The 20,252-nt window shown below is 39.7% G+C and overlaps 1 protein-coding gene across 1 annotated transcript; it reads left to right on the top strand.

The window, feature by feature from the left end:
• The first annotated feature begins 16,969 nt into the window (after positions 1-16,969).
• LOC149778439 (uncharacterized) lies at positions 16,970-19,837 on the top strand. The gene has a single exon (XM_089939270.1). The coding sequence runs from the start codon at positions 17,224-17,226 to the stop codon at positions 19,030-19,032; it is 1,809 nt and encodes a 602-aa protein (XP_089795396.1). The 5' UTR covers positions 16,970-17,223; the 3' UTR covers positions 19,033-19,837.
• Positions 19,838-20,252: the final 415 nt, after the last annotated feature.

Genomic DNA, 20,252 nt, shown 5'->3' with positions numbered 1-20,252 from the left:
AAGGTAAATTAGCGTTAGGTGCTGGTATATAATGGAGTCGATTTATTATTCCCCAAGCGGATACTGGAGAGGTAACGCAGCAATTAGTAAACTCGCTGAAGCAGCAAAAGTTACGGCGGTTACTGCTAAAAATTGGTTATCCCGACAGGCAATATGGCAAATTTATCTACCGCGCCCTAAACAAATTAACTTCGGGCATTTCGATGTTAGTGTGCCAAATGAGGTTCATCAGGCTGATATATTATTTCTGCCACATGATACTATCCGAAGACGCACATACAAGTACGTGTTAACCATAGTTGATGTTGCCAGTAGATGCAAAGATGCTGAACCGTTAACAACTAAAACAGCATCTGAGGTTGCTTCTGCGTTTGAAAGAATTTATCGGCGAGGACCTCTGCGATGGCCAAATTTATTACAAGTTGATCCTGGCAAAGAATTTCAAGGTGCAGTATCATCGTTGATGAAACAACATAACGTCACCATACGACGAGGACACACTGAAATTCATCGTGATCAGGCAATTGTTGAGCGATTCAATAGAACACTTGCTGAGCGGTTATTTGGATATCAATACGCGAGGGAATTCATTCAGGATACGAGATCGCGCGAATGGGTTGCAAGATTACCAAGCGTGATAACTGCGCTAAATAATGAAATAACTCGAACCACCAACATGAAACCTTCCATCGCGATCACGAAAAAAATATACCACTACAACGAAAGAAGGAAAAACAGCAAATACTGGGTAATGTTACAGTTAGATATTTATATGAACCAGGTGAACTTGAAGGTGGTAAACGAAGAGCGACTGATCCCATTTGGAGTGTTACCACACATAAGATATCCACCGTGACAAGATCCACTGGCAGACCAGCAATCTACAGGTTGGATTCAACTGCTCCTCAACGCGGATTCACCCGTGAGCAACTTCAGGTAATTCCCGAGGACACACAATTGCCGCCAAAATCACTGAAGTGACTTAACTAGCGCTGGCACCCCGACGTCGATTACACTCAAGACAGGTCAACATGACATTATCACGTGTATGACCGCGACTGTTATCTTTTCTATCTACGGTAAATTGTCTTGAATTTTTATTCGAATACTGCCATAGCATTATACAATTACAGCTCGCACAGTGATTATTCTGCTGTTGTTTCAGCGCAACAACGAAGTCAACATCAAGATCAAAATCGCGATTATTTTTTTTGTCACTCTGTTTGTAACCGGCGAGTTTTTTTCTTATTATATCACCATCGGTGTTGTTTTTATCAGCTATTGACTCAAAATCGAAGGATTCATCCAAGACAATTCTTCGCAGTTGAGATATTCTTCTGACTCTGGACACAGCTAAGTAGACTAAGTTTGACCATTCGATTCGATCATCAACGATCCAGACAGTTGTATCTGAAATAGTCAGTCCTTGAGAATAATGAATGGTCATTGCGTATCTTAGCGTCCACGGGGATTTATTCATCGCTAGTGCATCCTCGACAGCATCGATGTCAACTAACACAATATCATTCAATACTAAATTCTGCTTCCTTGACTCTGTCAAGGTCCCTGACGCAGTCAGGCGTCCTGGAATAACAACATCTATATTTTGTAACCGCGTATCAGCTGGTCTATAACATAACGGCGTTGGCAGCATTGGAAACTTTTCTTGTTGTAATTGAAATAGCTCTTGTTGAAGTGCGTCTCTGACTATCTTTCTACTTGCCACTGTCAAATCGTCTGGTTTCCACACTCGTAAAATGTCACCCATCGAAGTTTCAGGAATCATCTCGCGCATAATTTCACATTGAATTTTATTCGGTTGTAGCCTGATTAATGTTTTAAATTCTTTCAGCGTTGCATCAAGTGCTCGGTAATCATCAGACACTTCTTCGTGATAATCAACAAAATTCCTCAGCCAATCATGCGGAGATGCGCCGACAAACGGAGGTGGTTGACCGTGATCGCCGCACATAATCACTGCAGTATTTTTCGTTAGCAGCCATTCAAGAAATGTTTTTAACGTTTCCAGCGGCACCGTACATATCTCATCCCAAATTATTATATCATTGATATATTTTGTGCCCATTCGATCTGGCGTCCACACACCGCCGCTGTATTTGAAAAAGCTGTGATAAGTACAAGAATTGACTCCTCGCTGTTTCATCTCTGGCAAGCTTGTGTGTAGGTGTTAGCACAATCATATCTGAATTTCGAAATAATTCAATCGCTCGAGTTGTTTTACCAGACCCTCCCGGCCCGTTCAAATAAACAGTTTTGTGTCTGGTGATTGGATCATACACAGACGGTGCGGAAGATATTTCTGGCATCTCGGATTTATAATAATCATCCTCGACTGCAACATCAGCGGATTCACAATGCTCGTGTAACATCTCGGCTTTTATTCTCCACGAACCCCATTCATCTCCGCCGCAGAATTTCATTATACCGGTCAGTGATTCTGAATATTTCTTGTCGATGTAAAATGAATCCGTGGCAACTCTAACTGCCATACCAGTATGGTATGGGTCAGGAAATCGATTTACCATCGATAATAAATTTATAGAAACATAAGCCAGCATTGAAGATCTCAAATGTGTGTATTGAGGCGATTCTCCGTCGATATAACTTACAATTGTACCCAACTTTTTCCCGTCGGACAAGAACACATCCTCCCTGTTACAAAATATGTCTCTGGCAACCGCGTCGGCGATTATAAAATCCAATTCAGCTTCATCGATAATCAACCGCGAGTGATGCATTTTATGATCAAATGCTGCACCCTGAGTAAATTTACCGATTATTCTTCGTCCAAGATCTTTCGCTGTGCTTTCACTGTTTTTGAGTTTAATCTTGAGAATTTTAGGAGCCTCACTGACAATGACATCCATCGGGTTATTTGGACACTCTCGTGCATACTCGCCGATAACTTCTTCAAGGGTAACACGCTCCGGTGTTGGCAACCAAACTGAGGTCTGCGGTCGATAACATATGATTGCTTCACTGACAGTCAACGATACCAGTATGCCGCTGTCAAGCATATATCGCAATAACACTATTGGTACCCAGCGCTTTTCAACGAAGTGTCTGCCAAACCAAACATAACAAATCGGATGAAGTCCCGTAGCAAATTCAAACGAAGTCACACGAGCAAATCCTGTCAAATCAGCGTCGGGTAAAACGCCGTTTACGGCGACTCGTGTCATCGAGTTCGTGGGGTGTCCAAACCGCGCAAAGTATTCGCGGCACTCGCCGTTCCCGAGAAAGCTTCCTGGGTAGCAGGCAATCATATCCACGGAAATCATATCCCGGTAGTCATATCGGGTATTCCACAACCCGCCATGACCATACTCGACACAACTTAATTGTATATCCGAAAGAAACTGACTTCGGGTTGGTCTCCACGAATTTCTTTCTCTGGCGGCGTGAGCGGCAACACTTGGAACTGTAAAACAATTAACCAATAACTGCTCATCGCTAGCATTTCTCATATACGTTTTTGCGAGTTTTTTCATTTGTTGTTGCAACGATTCTGTTCTGTATAATTCTCCGTTGGGTCTCACAAATTGATCATACTCGGAATCTTCGGAGCTCCTAAATAACCACACCGACACAGGGTCGGTTTTACTCAGCGCGTAAATAACCTCGTATATGTTTCCGCGATAAAACTTGACAACACGGTCTCGTGGAAATATTGTAACTGCATCAGTCCACGCTTGCGAATTATGATCAATAATTTCAATCGGTGTTCCTGACTTTTTATAATGCTTCGAACTATATAATATTTCCCCGGTTAGTGTTTTTACTGTTATTGAGCATTTTAATTTACTTGATAGCACAGCAACATCATTTATTGTTGCCCCGGTATCTTTAACCGATTCACCCCATGATGTTATTTTTTACGTCGCAAATCGGTTAAACCGTTTCCTCGTTTTGCGTTTTTAAAATGTTCCATTACTCGCTCGGCTACACAATTTAACACCAACGACGTAGTCGTCGACGAAGTAAATGACGCAGTCATTCGCATCGGGGTGAGTTTATCAATTTTTGTTTTTTTACCGGATATATTCCATAAATGACTGCGGTCACAGGATACGCTCGAGCGTAATATGGTTTATCAATCCCGGTCAGCATTCCTGGTTTACAATTGCTGCTTAACAGAGCGGTCTTTCCGTTAGCAAGAACAGGGTCAAGTTTGTCACGGATAATCCACGTATCGGAATCTGCTTTGGAAAGTGCTTGCACTTTTACAATAAATTTTATTCTGAAAAAGTATTTCTTTTCACGTTGATGAAAATCAATATAATCAATAATTGTTTTTGCTCGGGCATCAGTCATTGTAGCATAGATGATGACCTCATCATCGAAGAAGAGTTCGTCAGCGACATTGACATCGTCAGCGTCGCGGATAATTTTAAATGTCGACCATACATGAGAGGCTCCGTCGTCGCGAAATTCTTTTTTACCCTCGTTGATAATATTAAACAGATCAGTTAGATGCCGTCGTCGTGGATCCGGGTTTAGCCTGTCAAGATCGAATCTCCCAGCGCCAACTGCGGATAATTTCGAAAACTCCTCCATTATTATATTTAAGACAAATATTTAAATAAGAAAATATCATATATACAATGAACAACTGCAAATGGTTAAAAGTTGGATCCGTAACAGTCTGTGGTAAGTCCTGCAGGAAAGAATTCTGCGGTGAACACATACAAAGCATCAAACGAGGAAGCACATGATCTATTCCCTGCCTGCGATGTGGCATTGGTGTCAGAGGTAAAACACAATTATGTGCGAGGTGCGGGGGGAAACGATACCGGGAACTCAAGCGATATTACAATAAAAAAAATAACGGAGACGCGCTAAAATCCGAAAGTGATTATATAACTAGGTTTTCAGACAAATTATAAATTAGACAAATATATTATAGTATAAATGAATCAAGAATTTGTCCCACATCCCACAATCAAGAATTATGAAGCATCACGACAGGGAATAGTGAGACACTGCAAGTTGAAAAAACCAGTTGGTGTTGTTGATAATGCTGGTTATCTTAGATTTACTGTTGGGAGAAAGAAGTATCTTAATCACAGGTTTGTGTTCGAGTGTTTCCGTGGAGAGATCAAAAAGGTCTTGTAATTGATCACAAAGAAAATAATAAACTTAATAACTCTCTTCGAAATTTACAAGCCATCACGCAGGGCGAGAATTCTGCACGAGGTGGCACTGGTAAATTTGCAAAAATTCCCAGAGCTGTAAGATCTCTCAACAAAAATACTAATAAAGAAAATATATTTCGCTCAATGAACTCAGCTGCGAAGTATTTTGGTATTAAACCGCGTTCGGTTCAACGTGTCGCAGAAAATATTATCAAATCAACTTTTTCAAGTAAGTTTGATAGCTGGATCATATTTTCTTATTGTAGATAACTCTGCAGTGACTGCGTGAAAAGTCAATGATGCGATTATTTCCCCCTTGATTTTGTCAAGGTGACAGCGTCAAGGATGACAGCGCACTATAACACTTCCGCATTCACAGGTAACACAACGAGCAGACGATTTTCTGCACAATATCTTAAGGTGTATTTTTTTACCTGTAAGCGAGGCCTACCTGTATAAATTTCACGACAGGTGGATCAGTATATGATTTTTTAAACCCTGTACTATCAGATTGGAAAGTGGCACAATGGTAACGCGTTTGACTTTCGTCCCGACACTATCAAATGTCATGTTCGAATCCTCGTTACGGACATACTGTCGACGGGCCCGATTATAGGGTTTTTATAATAGTTGGGGGCTCCAGAAGGGTAATTGTGTGCATATCTCCTCCACGTCGAATCGTGGGGGTACGTTTTACCCTTGGGATTCGATTTGGGGGGGATATGCACATGGAGCTCCCAAAAATAAACAGCAGTCATTGGATGTATAAGCTCTACGGTCAAAAACAAAATGGCTAAGAGAACCGATCACGAGGATGCCGAGAAGCCATGGAAAAGCTCTGTAAGACTGAGATAAAAAAAAATCTGAAAATAAAAAAAAAAATCACCTTGACGCTGTCAAGGAAGTGAAAAATCTAGTCTGAAAGGACCTCGTGGAGACCCATAAGCCAGTATAAGACTAACCGCTCATCAATGACTGCTGTTTATTTTTTTATTTTAAAGATATAAAAATATACATAAATATGAATCAAGAAAATATCAATAATGTGATTGATGCTATTAAAAAATTAGAAAAACAAGGATTTAAAATATTACTAAATGTTGAAACTATTCTGTCAGATTTTGAATCATTATACGAAGCTAAGCGCGCAGGGCGTTATATTTTTCCTGCTCAATATACATAAATATCAATATCGATTCATAAAGATGATCCAAAATAATTTGTATAAATCGCTGGCCAGCGTAGCGGAGACACAAATAAATGAATTTGTTCCACTGTCTCGTGCAATTGAAAAGATCAGGCTGGCACTGGCAGCTGAGTATGAAACAAAGAAGATAATTAATAATCGGGTCAGAAAATTGAAACATTGTATGTCCGCTGATTTCATCAAGGACGAAGTCAAGGGTGAAAATCCAGAGAATTTAGAAAGTAATGATAGCTTCGTCACTGACGAGGAAGTAAATACCTCACCTTGATTGCATTACTTCCTTGACGAAGTCAAGGAAGTGAAATCGGGTACCTAGAAGTGAAATCGAAAGTTAAAAAAAAGTAATATTTTTTTTTACTGTGTAAATTATGCAACTGTCCGATTTCGTTGGTTTTCATAGCAAAACTCCTATCAAATCGAGGAAAATGGACAATTTCGCTGGTTTTCATAGCAAAATACCGTTATGAATCTACGATGCTGGTCTGTTTTGTTGATTTTCATAGCAAATTACCCTATCAAATCCGTGACTTTGGTCTGTTTTGTTGATTTTCATAGCAAAATACCCCATCAAATCCGTGACTTTGGTCTGTTGCAGAAAAATATTATAATAAAAAATAAAATCCCGTAGGAAAAATAATTATTATAGTATTTTTTTTGCAACTGTCTGATGTCACTGATTTTTACTAGCAAATACCCTATCAAATCCAGGAAAATGGACAATTTCTTTGATTTTTACTAGCAAATACCCTATGAAAATCAGCGAAATTGTCAGTGGTAAAAAAAATATGTATAAAGTAAAATATTTTCAAAGGATGGAAATATCTTCGATATTTTTAAAAATCCTAAAGGATGGAAATATCAAAGATATTTCTACTGCAGTATCTTATCAAGATGATCCCGTGAAATGCAAGAGTGAACAACATTGAGGATTTGGTCTGCGTCACAAGTAATCATCGTGATATTGTTTTCGCGGAATTGCTTCAGCTGAAAATCTGTCAGTAAAAAATCATCATTGCCATACTTATCGATGATTATTTTAACAACGCCCGGGAAATGATTTCCGGTAAATATTTTTCGGATGAATTCTTCAAGCGCGCTTTTGTTGTGTATTAAACATTTCACGTGCTGATACATACTATTATTTTCGCGTTCATTTAATATAATTTATTACGACAGTGCTGTCGCTGATGGTGATGCCGTTGGAAACGCCAGCGTTTCCCACAGTGCTATCATCGGAATCACTAAGTGATTCAGAAACACTTTGTGTTTCACTGTCAGAGAGATCTTCATCGGAATCACTGACAACAAAATCACTGTCAGAATCACTTAGTGATTCACAAACACCATGTGTTGTTACGCTAGCGTCGGAAACACTTTGTGTTTCACTGTCAGAGAGATTTTCATCATCATCATCATCATCATCATCATACTTCTGGTAATTCGAAGATTTTTTGGACATTACTATGATATGATATCGCTAATTGAAAGTCTTAAAATCGTTTCTGAAATTCCCTGAATTTCCATTGAAAATCCTTTAGGATGAAAGTCTTAAGACTTGAAAATCGTTTCACGATGAAAGTCCTTAGGACTTTACCAGCAGATTAATACTAACCGTCTCGCCACGTAGGTCCAAAAGTCTACCCTGTTGGTCAGTGACTTTAAAATTCATCCTTGTTAGCGTATTGATTGGCTCTTGCACAATCAAAAATCCAGGTGGTTCTCTAGGAGTAAATGAGTATAGTATAAACCCTTGCTGGGCTTGATTTGATACTGTTGTGTCTATGTTGTAACTGCCATCAATTGCGTCACATACAAGATTGACCGCGACGACATCAGTGATATTTACGATGCCCGGAGAAATATGCCGGCCATCGCTCGCTGTGGAATTATTGTGTGCTAAGATAACGGGTTCTGGTAGTGTTTTTTTCCATTGTGCAAGTATGTCATCGAAGTATTCATCGATGATATCAGTGACGTATTTTCGTAGCGTGGCCGGGGAAACATATCCTGGTAATTTAAAATTCGGTAGTTCAGCTTCGGTCAGCGAGTACTTATTCAGAAATTTTTGTTTATCGGGAGATATGCTGCCGATTACTGCCTGAACCACGTGCTTGTTAATATACTCCATATCTGAGGCAAGTTGATTTAATATCTCAATTTGTTTAATAATTTCTCCGCGTGAACCTGTCACCGCGGTGCGCACCGCGGATATATGTTCTTGGAGGTGTTGCCGTAGATACTTTCAGTGCGCTCCATGCGCGTCATTAATACCTTTCAAGTATTCAATGATATCGTTCAGATACATAGTAACTCCAACACGCACCCACCCTGCGTCATCACGAGTAAAATTAAACACAATATCGGCACCGCGCGCGACAGGAAAAATCTTACCTTGTAAATTATCCCTGCGGATCTCATCAAGACGTTCTCGGTGTAGCGGTGTAATTGCGTGATATGACTGCGAGTCAGTTACGTAATCAGACTTTTTGGGTTCTGGTGGTATCGGTGCTGTCTGAGGTGGATTTTCAGGCCATCCTAATACTGTTCTGATTGAACTGTTATGGATATCTACGGCGTAACCCGGCGTTGAGATTTCGATGATCGTGGACAACGTTGGCTCGTGTGCTGATATGCTGATCTTTGATTCTTTTCCGGTAATTCGTTTTATTTGACGCTGTATTTCTTTGTTGATTTCTTCGATCTGATAACTCCCAGTTGGTAACGTGATAGTATCCCAGTCTGGGGTTCCATCCTCGCTGTTTTTATACGAAAATACAAATGAATTATTCGGCGATTGTCCGTGAAATGATGTCGACCTGATATTGGGCCAACTGTGATATACTCGTAATTGTGCCAGCGCGATTTCTTTCACTGGAATTGCAGTTGGAAAATTAATATCGAATTCAGGTTGCGTCGAGGACACTGATATCATTGTGGTCCTTACCGGAGATGTATTTGCGGCTATCTCTTGAAGTATCTCCGTCATTATTTATCTTCATCGTTTTCAAATTAAAATTCTTTGCACGCTCGTAATCGTTGTATATGCTAGACATCAACGTGAATTCAGAATCTGATATTGTTGTATCGTCAAGGTTGGATGATATCAACGAGGACAATTTCGAGTAGGCGCTGTCGGCCGCGTTGTTTAGCCGCTCATACTCGTGTAATTTTGTTATCGCGCACGAGGATATTTTTTTTGCAATTATATTAGCAACTCCTGCAATCGTCGTTGATGCTGAAATTGTGATTGTAATCGCGATTGCAGTTGTCACTGGTGTCAGCGCTGATAATAACACACCCGTGGATGCAACTACCGCGGATACCGAATACACTATTGTGTCTAGCACAGTTACACGCCGTTTGTATTTTTTTATTTTTGTTACGCATTTGTCAATGGTGTTTTTCAACGTTGACTGCCATTCGCGTACCTGATCATACCGGTATTGTTGAGCGTCCAATGACGTTGTCATCGGAGTTGTCGTTGATGTTGATTTCATTTTTATTATTATTTACGTAACCAATTGAGGCGTTTCTGCGACGAATTCCAAACACCACCAGTAAGATGTTGCGGTTAATTTCTTGTCTGCGGCTTCAAGTATAAATATTTCTTCGGTTCCGCTGTTTAGTATTACAGTTACAACCCCGGAAAACCTGTCGGTGGAATGTCTCCAGGGATATGTTTTAAAGATTTCAAATTTAGCGGCGGAAAACACAGACAACCTGTACACGCCAGTGGCTGTTGCTGTATATTTGATAGTATTATTTTGTCGGGACCATGTTGCGAATCCCGATGATACCGTATATACGATGTTGGTGATATGCCCCGGGGTAACTCCAGTGGGGACTTTAATCAGACTGGTTTTGTTAACGATCTCAGGAATACCCGATACGATGTCTTGCTGTGTTTGTTTGATCGTGTCAATGTTGGTCTTGATTTCAGAAAGTTTCATGTCGATGACCGGAGGAACCCCAAAGAACTTATTAATGGACTCATCAGCTTTTGCGAAGTTTCTTCGAAGTCTTGTAAACGCGCCCACGTGAACATCATACTCTGCCCGCAACGTGGATAATTTAGTATCTACGGCGCTATCGCCTGTGTCTACATATTGTTTGTTTGCGGCATCTTCGGGACCTTCCGGATTCGCTAACACAGTTATTTTGTTGCCGTTCATGCTGAGTTCACCTGTCATTGTATCAGCGGTCTTTGCTACACGTCCCCGGGCGGCTTTCTGTGCATCATCTCGAAGCGCCGCGATTGATATCAACGAATCTTTGATTCTGCCGCTGTCAGTGAATACAACAATGTTGTCTACGGTAGCTCCAAGGACCCTGTGAATTATGTCATTCCACTTAATGTTACTGGTTTTTAGTTTGCCGTGCCTGTCCTGAAAAATAATAACCTCATCTGGGTCTATCCCGGTTAACGTTAAAAGATTATCAATTTCATCTTTGGTCGCATACTTCGATAAATCGATATCTTCTTTTCTTTCCTTGGCTCTGCTTGATCTTCCGTAAATATCAACCATTATCAATTACAGGGTTGTTTAAATTTGAAAAAATCATTGATTTTTCAGCGTGTATTCATGCACGACTTTATGCGGAGGACTCGCTGATTTTGAGATCGCATCAAGAACATTTAATACTTCACGGCCGCATATCGGAGGATCGGTTAGTGTTTGTGTTGGTAACGTTGAGTACCAAATCTTTGACTGCGTCCCTGACTTTGTCCTTGATTTCATCAAGGGGATGTTTTTTACGTATCGAAGAAACTCAACTGGCGGTGCTAGCCCGTACGAATCGAAATATATAATCCCACGTGGATCGATCGCGTAAGCAACCCAGTGAGTTCCTGTCCCATCGCTGTTATCAAGATTAATAATCCCGGTTTCTGTGCTATTCGGTTGTGCTGGTAATTGATCTCGCATAAATACACCTCTGAAATTCTTTATACGTAATTGTTTAACAGCATCAAGCAAATCAAAATTAGAAGCTGGAAGCTTCAACATCGGTGTGAAAACGCTAGCGTTTTTCAAAACACTTAGAACTTTTTTGGGTACCATGACGCCGGAGTTCCTGGTAGTCTGAGACCGGATCCCTTCTTTTTTTTTTTGTATCCTCGCCCAGTGGCTTTCTTTAATGCCATTCCAGCAGCGGTTCCAACAGCTCCTAACGCGGCTGCTTTTGCGACTGCGGGAGCAGCAGCAGCTATCAGTGCTGGTATCGCGGCGAGAAGAGGAAATATACCTCCTGTTTTAACCATATCTTTGACCGCGGCCGGAGAGAGATCAAGTCGAACTCCAGTCGTTGCTTGTTTCGCTTTATTGAAATGTTTTTGTTGGGTTTTAGTTAATGACAGTTTGTTTGGACCGCCCGCTAGCTGATCGTGTTTTAGTGTTATTGATGTCCCACATGTGCTCGCGTTTTTCGATTGTAATTTCTTCACCTGACCAGGAGTCAGTGTGACATTAACATGACTGTATGACATTTTATTTAATACGATGTTGATCTAATTGTTTACAAGTTTTCCACTGGTGCATCAATGACTCTCATTCGACCACCAGCACCTTCAAGTAACATTGCTTTATCGGAAAGTATGACCGCGATTGCTCTAACACCTCCAGGAATTGCAGGTGGACCAGCAACTGCAGCTAGTATAGGACCGCCTATACGAGCTTTGAAATGTAGATCAACAACAGATTGTTTAACCAGATCAAGATGTTCCAACGAAAAGTAATATATCGGATACAACGTTGTAAAATCTTTTTGTGATATTTGCAGACCAGTATCCACGTTAAGGTCGCGTCCCATAAATGACAACAAACGATGATACGCACGTGCAACATGATTGTTGTTGTAATCTATTAATATATCCTCGGATGGTTCTTGATGTCCATTTATTCTCAACGAGACTTCAGAGACATCAAGACTGTCAAATACCATCGGATTTCCTTCCTGACGGTTTAATCTATTATTATTCTGAAGTGCGATAAAGATATGTCGTGGTGCTGTTACTCCACGTTGCGATGAAATATGCCACGTGAACGATCCAGCATTATCAATCTGAAGAGTGTCTGTGGTTGTCGTTTTCCAGGATATTAGTGTTTTACCGCCTGTATCCATAAAAGAAAGTAGTCGTTGTTCTTCAGAGATTGACGGAGACATCACTGGTATCCACAGTGATAATTTAGTTAACGTCACTTTACCAGCGTCAACAACATCAGCATTTTGCCAGATAGTATCATTATCATCACCTTTTCGTACAAGTACAACTGTGTGTTTGGAGCCGAATATAACCTTACGGACATCTCTGCAAAATCCAAATATGTGAGACAGCGGAATCACACATGAGAACTGACCATTACCATTTAACATGGCTTTACGCGCTGCAAATCCTAGATTGTGATTCGGGTTTGGAAAATATAAATCTTCAACATCAGCTTCACCGTTTCCAAGATTGTTCCGTGGTTGTCTAAAAATATAAGGACTTTGATTAGCAGTGTCCCTGGCATCCTTTGCAAACATCATTGACGGTCCAGCTGATCTAGTATAATCATCCGAATATCTTGCTAAACCGATAATTGTTGTAGCAACGTCGACGTTATCATGAATTGTTTCAATTTCTTTTCCATCTATCATGTATATGGCACTTTTAAATAACGCCATGATGCCGTTGTTAACAAAACCAACTTTATCAGCTGCGTCATAAAGGGTGTTATCATTTTTTGTAAGTCTACCTTCGACTTCTATGAAAGCCTCAGCGGGTAAGAAATATCTGCTTGTATCCTGGACCTGCAGTTCAATTCGCCCACGTTGATTAGGAGTACGAGCATCATAAGAATAATATTGAAAATCACGTAAAGAATCATCTTTAAGTACTGGTCTGGACATATCAAACGCGTCATTGGGTTTACGTACAAACATTTTATTACGAATGCAATGGTCTAAATAAAAAATGTTATCGTCGTCGGAAACCACTACCGGCTATCAAATTAGCGGTTAAACTATCTTGCAACGCTTTGGAGGTAATTCCCGTTGTTGCGAGTTCAGTTAATTTTTGATTTACAGCCTTATTTACCACGTTACTAACATTTGCCGGCATAGCTTCGGTGGATGGTTGTTTTACTGGCGGTTGAACCACACGTGGTTTTCCTCGTATCAGTTGTGTTATTCTATCTTTGATTGATTGAAATACTTTCCCGGCAAGATTACCAACAGCGCCAATGGATTTATCCCTGACAACATCAACAGCTTTCATCGCGAATTGTTTTGCTAATGGTCCTGCCTTTGGAGCAATCCTTGTGACTAAATCTCTGACAACATCACCGACTCCATCTCCGTAAACAACCTCGTATACTGGTAATCGTGAGTTTACTACTCTGACCATGCTCGGTCTGCGAAAAGAATTGTGTAGTATCATTTTATTTAATTATTGTTTCTCTAACTAAAATTATTAGTCACTGTGATAACCGTCTACGAGCTCGTTAATAAGTTAGCGATAAACGCTGACATCCATTATACCACGCTGAAATAGTCGCTGACAGATATCTGCGGCTTCATTTATAATCTCGGGAGAGTTGTTCCCGGCACGTTTTCCTCCGATGAGAACTTCCAACCGAGATACATCATTGAGAATATTATCAGGGCAGGGAATAAAACCCGATCCGGTTTTAGGTTCCAACTCCAATTCTTCAAAAACATCTCTTTCTTCCGGAATCTCTTCTACTTCCAGAGCAGAGTAAGATGACGCTGGTTTCTCTTTTTTAGGTCTTCCACTTCGTTTAGTTTCCTGCTGTTCAGGTGGTGGTTGATATTTCTGTGCTGTAACTTTCTTTCGCTCTTCCTTCGCTTGTATTTTCGCGATTTTTTCCTCTTCTTTTCTTTTTTCTATCTGTTTTCTCAGTTCTTTATTAACCCCAATTACTCCTGTTTTATAAAATTATAGGTATCATCAGTTGGAGATACTCGGGAGATACCTCGATTTATTTTATACACATAATCCCTCCACTCGGATTGAGACATACCCTTAGCAGCCCCTGGGTTTAAAAATTTATGTCTGCGATTATAATTTTTGACGATCCATACAGAAAACTGTTTAAGTACATCTACGTTACTCAATGGAATATTTTTTATTTCGTTGATACCACCTTCAGTAAATTTGTTTATAAATGTTTCTTTGACAGTTGCAAGTGGACCTACTGCACCTGGATCAGCTGCGGCTGCTACTTGTTGTTCACTAAGTTGTTTTATTGCTTGAAGCAAGCCTTGCTCTGGTTTTCCACCCTCGATTGCAACCTCCTCAGGAGTTCTTCCTTTGATAGCAGTTAAAACCTTTCCAGTGACTGCAGTGATAGGTTTAAATAATTCCCCTGTGGTCTCTGCGAAACCTTCCTGAATTTGCTGTCTCAATTGTAATTTTTCTCTGACACTATCTCGCACAGGAAGAAATTTTTTTATTGCTTCTAGTCGCTCTCGAGCTAGTCTAGCAGAATATGCTTCTCCAATGTTGGTCATTATTGTTAACTTAAATTTTTAATTCCACTGATACACTATTTAGTTAAAAAATATTCTCGCTGAGAGCAGCAGGGAGGGCGCTAATCCACGATGGTTTTAACACGAAACCATCGCGCAATAACGTTTCCAAGATGAGATTTATATGATAAACCCTTTATTTTAGTAAATAGACATCTTATTGTCATATTTACTAAAATAAAGGGTTTGTTTTCCAAAATAAGAGTTATTTTTGTAAATATTATTGATAGAAGGTTTTTTTCGCAAAAAAAACTTGTATGATTCGCCCTCCCTGCTGCTGCTTTCATCTTAAAGGTCGAGAAATGACTTTTGTTATGGCAACATATTTTCAGATCCAAGTATTTATTGATAGTTCAGCCGCTTTCAGAAGAAAAAAAATCATATATATATATATATATATATATATATATATATATATAGAGAGAGAGAGAGAGAGAGAGAGAGAGAGAGAGAGAGAGAGAGAGAGAGAAAGAGGAGCTGGGTCCCTACTCCTAAAAATGAGCGAGAAACGACCAAAATGCTTTCTTGAGTAAATTATTTATCTTTCAGTTAGGTTGCTAAATTATGCTCTAGAAAAGAGTAAAATTAATCATCTTCTGGTGGATTAACCCTACCCACCTCCACATACATACATGCATACGCATGCACAAACATAAGCACACTGGTACAAGTGAGGCAGATACTATATTCCAAAGTGATAAGAAGCCTCAACCCCATGATTTCCATAAAAGAAGAGAAAACTGAATGCCAAAAGGCGTTGGGTCCAGTTAGATGCACTGTTAAAGGAATTTCAGTTCTGTGACAAAACTTGATATCTGTATTTTCGTCAGTGATTGCAAATACCGTTAATGGCGATCAGAATTCTCAGCTGGTGTTTTATTTCAACAAAAGCCACAGATATAACGGCTTACGATTTAAGGTCCTGTGCTGATGTATGCATATTATTGCCGGCAGGTTACCGACGTATACGAGTGTCAGGCGTTTTCCAGGTTGAACAAGTGATTTAAGAGACAGAATTTATCTATAAAGGAATATCTAGGAATGCATTCTTCAGCAATAAGGTAAATTAAATTAGCTTTAAAAGGAAAAAAATAAAGAGAAATAATGGAGTTATACAACTTAATGCAGGCTAATTCAATAGTAGTCAAACCGGACACTTTCATATTAGATCCCTTCAGGTACGTGAGACACATGTAAATGGTTTTGTTTAGCTTTCTTTTTCGGGGGACGGGGGGGGGGGGGGGGGGTCTGCGTAAAGTTTAGTAAAAATTTGTAAAATTCTAGCGCTAACATTTCGATGGCAATTGACTCATGGGTGTGCCATGTTCTAGTTTCCTTGGTTAAATGATACGCAGTAGTTCTTTCAATGTCCTGTCTTTTGTGGTAATAAATTTGGTATACGTCCATACTGTCGGATTGAGGATTGTGTGTTTTTGTTTGCTCGTTCGGTACAATGAAACTGTCAGGTTCAATGAAGCTACTGATCTCTAGAACAAGAAAAAAAGAACGTACACTAAGAAAAGGAGATAGACGAGTGTGTGTGTGTGTGTCTGTCTGTATGTGTGTCTGTCTGTGTGTGTGTGATTTGGAATTTTAATGTAGTTTTTATTTTTAAAAATCAGTCATATCGCTACGATGCCTGCAGTGAGGCAGTTCATAGTGATGTCTAACATTGGAGTATCATGCTGCAGACATGTAGCATGATGTCCCACCCAGTCACATTATCCTGACACCAGACCAACCAGTCCTAACACTAACCTCTTAATGCTGAGCTCCTAGCGAGGTAGCTGTTAGTACCAATTTTATAAGTCTTTGGTATGACTCGACCTGAGATCAACCAGCGACCTCCCACATCCAAGGCGGACGCTCTAACCACTTTGCCACCTGAGCGGTGAGGAGATAGACAAAGATAAAGGACAGCGAGAATGATATCAACAATACCCATCCATCGATTATTTATCCAGGTGTTTTATATTGACTTGGGAACCTTTGCTACTTCCACGAATCTCTGTGCTACAAATGGAAAATGAAACTAGAAAATCCATATGCAGTTGGAATACTCTGCTCTTATCATTTTGAAGTTAAACAGTGTACTGCGTTGATAAGTTCCAATTACAATTTATACGACAGTTGAACACTGCTTATAAGAGGCAGCCAAGGTCACAATCTTTCAAACTGTCTGGTTTTACACACTGAAGTGCAGGAAGTGCAAGACCATATTCGTGAAGGATTAAGGACAAATTCTCGGATTTTACTGTACATTATTCTTATAAGTAATCATGGTAGGTTGTTAAAGTATTAAGGTTCGGACAGTGACTTGGGTGGGATGAAATGTTGAAGCTAACACCTTCGGAAATACGTTACTCGCAAGATAGCATTAGCTGCATTTTCACTGGTCGTCATAGGGGAAAGATGATTGGTGAAACGTTGGATGAACTTGTAGATGGCGACATTAGTGTGGATGATATTCCTACAATTTCGGTGGTTTTTAGGAATAGACTGTGGTTCGCTTATGATAATCGACGTTTGTGGGTATTCAAGCATTTCGAACTTCTAGGTGGTTGTACTCAAATATCTGTCATCAAAAGAACCTATTGGGATGAGGCTAAATATACAACATATAATGAAGGAAAGAGCATTAGAGTAAGGGGAGATCCAGGCGGTACTTGGTACTACAAATACACCAGGAGTCCTGAGAAATACAAGAACTATCTTCAACATCAGAACTTCAACAAATACAATGAATCTCTGAAACCAGGCTATGCAGATAGTTTCAGACTAGGTCTTTCAATAAGCAGTCATCAGAGTTCTTTGCGTTTGCAGCCTCAGAATGACTGGAGATACGATACAGAAGGAACCAGGATTAAAACAAACACTGATACATCACAGTGCATGTATGGCTCCCAGCAGCAGCAGCTCTTTGGATACCATAGAAATGAATATGCTGATAAAACGGTTTCCAGAAGCGCATCAGTCACAGCAAAGGCGATGTTCAACAATTCACCGTCATCATTTTCTCACGGCGACATTAGTAGTCGAAGTTCATCCAGTAGAAAAGAAACACCCAGCCATATTGCACATCAAACTCCATCAGTTGCATCATCGTACCAAAATTACTATCAGTCAGCCTCGGAGAGAAATTTGAGGGATATTAGACCAATTTTGGATTTATCCAGCTCAGACTTTTCAGAGCATGTAACAGAAACAGAAAGCAATCCGTTACCCACTGATAGTTCTGATGCACACCCAGTTTATAAGAGTACACCATCAGCATTTACCACAGGTCTGAGAAGCATCCAAAGTGTATTCGGTAGAACCACGAACCTCGCCGCTACCTCAGAAGAACCTTCGGTTTCATCTTTGTACCAAAGACAGTATTCGTTGATCTCGGAAAGAAATTTGAAAGATACACCACGAGCGTCAACGTTACCCAGCTCAAATTCCACAGCAGCAAGAAACAATCCCATACCCGGTGAAAGTGTTGTGACTCTACCTACTGAAAGAAACAGAGTAAGTGTAACAAACAGTTTTGAAAGTAAAAGTAAATCAAATTTATATTCAGCCTCGTCCCACCCGGCTCAATATCGAGAAGAGAATAAGAAAGTGAATCCATGCAGACCTTTGACTACATTTAGGTCATCACCGCCAGCAACAGAAACTGCAAATGTTGCACTCCCCGCACAAAAGGCTCCGCCGAAACTCAAACCGGCTTCTAGACAATCTTTCGTTAATATTATTACTGTAAATCAAAACCAATGTAACCCCAAAAAGCCCATTATGATAATGCTAGATCCATCCATAATACGATACACAAAAGACACAATTGAATATCCACTTAGTGAAGAGAGACAGTCTGCAGTACAGCGTCGACTTCGAGAACTTCTCCAGGATGAAAACCCTAGTCCTATGGAGATTTACAAGGCTTACAATTTATACTGGTTAAAAGAGGAAAACGATGTACTTTGGTCACTACGAAAGCTAATGGATCTACCCTCGAAGTGGGGAAGAAATACATGTAAAGTAAAGGCTCTTGTTACAGAAGATAATGATGCCTTCCTGGACTTCATGAGAAAAGAGAAACCTTGGCTCCAAATCAGTGACATCTTGCAACTTGGACAAAGAATTGATATATCAAGTTAGTCTTATTTATCCACATAACCAGAAGTGGATGTACAGCTTCCTTTACACGTTGAAGATAACTAGTTATCTGAGTACTATCCTCGGCACTGTTCACTTTAACATTATCCAGAAAATCAAACGATCTTCACAAAGGCAAAGCAATATTAATATTACAGGATAACCAGGTCTGTGTAATTTTCCTCAAAGTTATACATATCTAGAGATCAATAATTCGCGAAAGCGCGATGTTCTTAACTATCATTAATACGTACTTGTTATTGTTTACGTGTCCTTCCATCTACAATTTGTTTTTATTTCAAAATATATCTGACTTAAAGCAAATGGAAGGATGAATTACGGAAATGATAGGTTTTGTCTATCTGTTGTTAATTTTTCTAACTATTCCTTCTTGGTTTTTTTTAAATGGAGATTAACCTCCTCAAACCTGGGAACAAAAATACAGATTTTTTGCAATATTCGTGTAGTAAACCCATGATTGCGAGAGACAAAAGTGCTAATGGGCAGGTACTGTAGGAATCGTGTTAATCCATACTCAGATCCAGATGAAACGTATATAGACAACATATGCCCCTTTCTCTTCCTTAAATATGTATTTAATTTTTATCCAGGACCGCTTTTAATAAATGGAATTAACAATTATATTGCCTATAGTTTTATTCTCCGTTTTGGAACGTATATTTCTGGATTATAAACATGTATATTAAAAAGCTCCTATCACGCATACTGCCGAGTTTTGATGATGCATCATGGGGGAAAAACTTCGTTTATATTGTTAATAATTCGAATAAAATATTCCTTATAATGATGATTGATCCTAAAGTTTGATATATTTCTATTAATTTTATGAGAGAGAGAGAGAGAGAGACAGAGACAGAGACAGAGAGAGAGCAACAGCTGAGCACAGTAGCTGTAAACTATACAGCGGGTGTGAGGTACTCGTTCAACATATATGGCATGGTCATATTACTTCACCGACGGAGGATATCAGTAATGATACATTTATTGTCAAAACGATGAGTGAACTGTCACTGATTTCTTACTATATATCAATTGATTCTCCAGAATGGATGGTACGATGGTAAATAAAATACAATAAGACAAATTGATACAAAATTATATGTTCCAGTGTGTAATGCTCGCCCTACCCATGATCTTATTAACATCGACATCACTACTGTATCATACCCAATAAGAACACATCATCTCGTCATTTTTTTAAT

This window comes from Sinohyriopsis cumingii, chromosome 17, assembly GCF_028554795.1.
Source record: "Sinohyriopsis cumingii isolate HCF-2022 chromosome 17, ASM2855479v2, whole genome shotgun sequence".
Taxonomy (NCBI): domain Eukaryota; kingdom Metazoa; phylum Mollusca; class Bivalvia; order Unionida; family Unionidae; genus Sinohyriopsis; species Sinohyriopsis cumingii.
The sequence above is the reverse complement of the archived record's forward strand: the minus strand, read 5'-3'. Positions and strand labels throughout refer to the sequence as shown.